A 1,649-nucleotide genomic window follows, 5' to 3' on the forward strand; every position below is an offset into this window, starting at 1 on the left:
AAGGTGTAGATGTACCGCTGAGTTTGAGGTCTAAAGTTACACAGTGATGCTTTAATAAAGTTAAAATAGAACAATTGAAGCCAAACTAACAAACATTTCTATCAAAGTTTGTGTTTCATCTCATTTTCTTCTGTTCCTTCATAATTCTCATCATGAGTGAAAAACCTCTTTAGTCTTCATCTCCTCTTAATTTAATTCATCTAAAAAAATAAACTAATCATAATTAGTTAAATAATTTTGAATGATTCGTGTTTTTTATGTATATATAATTGTTAAAGATTTATGAATCTAAGCAGATGTTGACGGGATGATAGTCCAGGATTATTTTAACCTAAAGGATAAAATGTTTCATTTTTATTCTTTTTTTCTTTGCAGCCGTTAAATGTTCTAACTTCCTCTCCTGGCGGCGCAGGACGCTGCCTGATACCTGCAGGCTGAAGGCCTTCTGGGGGGTGGGGGTGGGCAGCCTGAGGACCACTGCAGCAGGTGGAGGAGCGACGGCTCGGCTCGGCTCTCGTTCCGCAGGAGGAGGGGTTATCTGAGGGGGGTCAAAGGTCAGCCATCAGATCCAACACTCTGTGACTGCTGGGGTTTTACGCTACGCCAGCTCCGCTCGCCTTCCTCACCTGGGTGAACGGCTGTGCCATGGTGGCGGCCATCTTGTCCTTCCTGGGCCGTCCCTTCTTCCTCTTCTCCACGACTTCCCCTCCGTCCAGCAGCGTCTCTGGTTTCCTCTTGGCGAAGGACAGGTTCTTGTTGATGGCAGCCATCTTGTCTTCGCTGTCGCTGCTTGTTTCTTCTTTGGCTTTGGCGTCCTTCAGGGCGGAGACGGGGTCCTTCGGCCTGTTGGGGCAGAGCGGGACGGATTAATCGGGTGTCTTTAGGTTGGTTCTGACCCGTTCTGATGAGGAGATCACCTTTCCAGAGGGGCGAGTCCGGCTGTGGAGGAGATGGCCGACGGGATACCGGGCGTGGCCTTTGACCTCTCTGTGAAGCGGGAGTCCAGGGCTTTCATTGGCTCGATCTTGGAGGCCGAGGTGAGCAGCAGACTGGACTTCAGCCTGAAAGCAGAGAAGAAGAGTGACGCCTGAGCCTGAGGCGGAGCGGAGCCGCGGGTGGGTCGCCCGGGCAGCTGCTCCTACCCGTCCTTTTCGTCCTCCAGGGCTTTGGCGGCGCTGTTGGCAGGAGGCGAGGTGAGCGCACCGTCCTGGTTGGGCCGTGTGCCCAGAGAGGACGGCTGACCCGGGCTGGAGTCCGAGTTGAGCTGCGGAGCGAGCTGATTGGACATGGAGGAGCCGGACGGCAGGATGGGGGCGCTGTTGAACAGAGCCGGGGAGAAATCCCTGCAGAGAAGGAGGCGCCGTCAGAGCAGCGGACAGACGGACGCTAGCGGGAGCTCAGACACCTTTAGAACCGGACGCTCTGGAGTCACAACCAGCAAGGTTTTCTCACCCGGTGTCCAGCTGAGCGATGCAGAGCGGCGTGATCCGTCTCCTTCCATCCGCCGTTCTCGTCTCCACCTGCTTCTTCAAAAGGTTCTGAAACAGAAAAGAAACCGATTTATTTTTACAGCAGAAAGAATCGATTTCTGACCAGAAATGATCATCCAGATCGCAGCAGGAGCAGCTAAAACGAGCGTGCTGCTTCAT

The 1,649-nt window shown here is 52.8% G+C and overlaps 1 protein-coding gene across 1 annotated transcript in view; it reads right to left on the reverse strand.

Annotated features, from left to right (window-relative positions):
* Nucleotides 1–1,649, reverse strand: part of LOC107084663 (protein HIRA) — a 25,770-nt gene that overhangs the window by 8,504 nt on the left and 15,617 nt on the right. The window contains exons 13-17 of the mRNA XM_015374590.1: nt 1,453–1,538; nt 1,143–1,343; nt 918–1,061; nt 627–843; nt 428–538 (exon numbers count right to left, since the gene is read on the reverse strand). Coding sequence (XP_015230076.1) covers nt 428–538; nt 627–843; nt 918–1,061; nt 1,143–1,343; nt 1,453–1,538 — 759 coding nt within the window. The remainder of the gene's footprint in view (nt 1–427; nt 539–626; nt 844–917; nt 1,062–1,142; nt 1,344–1,452; nt 1,539–1,649) is intronic.

This window comes from Cyprinodon variegatus, unplaced genomic scaffold, assembly GCF_000732505.1.
Source record: "Cyprinodon variegatus isolate N-32 unplaced genomic scaffold, C_variegatus-1.0 Scaffold105, whole genome shotgun sequence".
NCBI classification, from domain to species: Eukaryota; Metazoa; Chordata; class Actinopteri; order Cyprinodontiformes; family Cyprinodontidae; genus Cyprinodon; species Cyprinodon variegatus.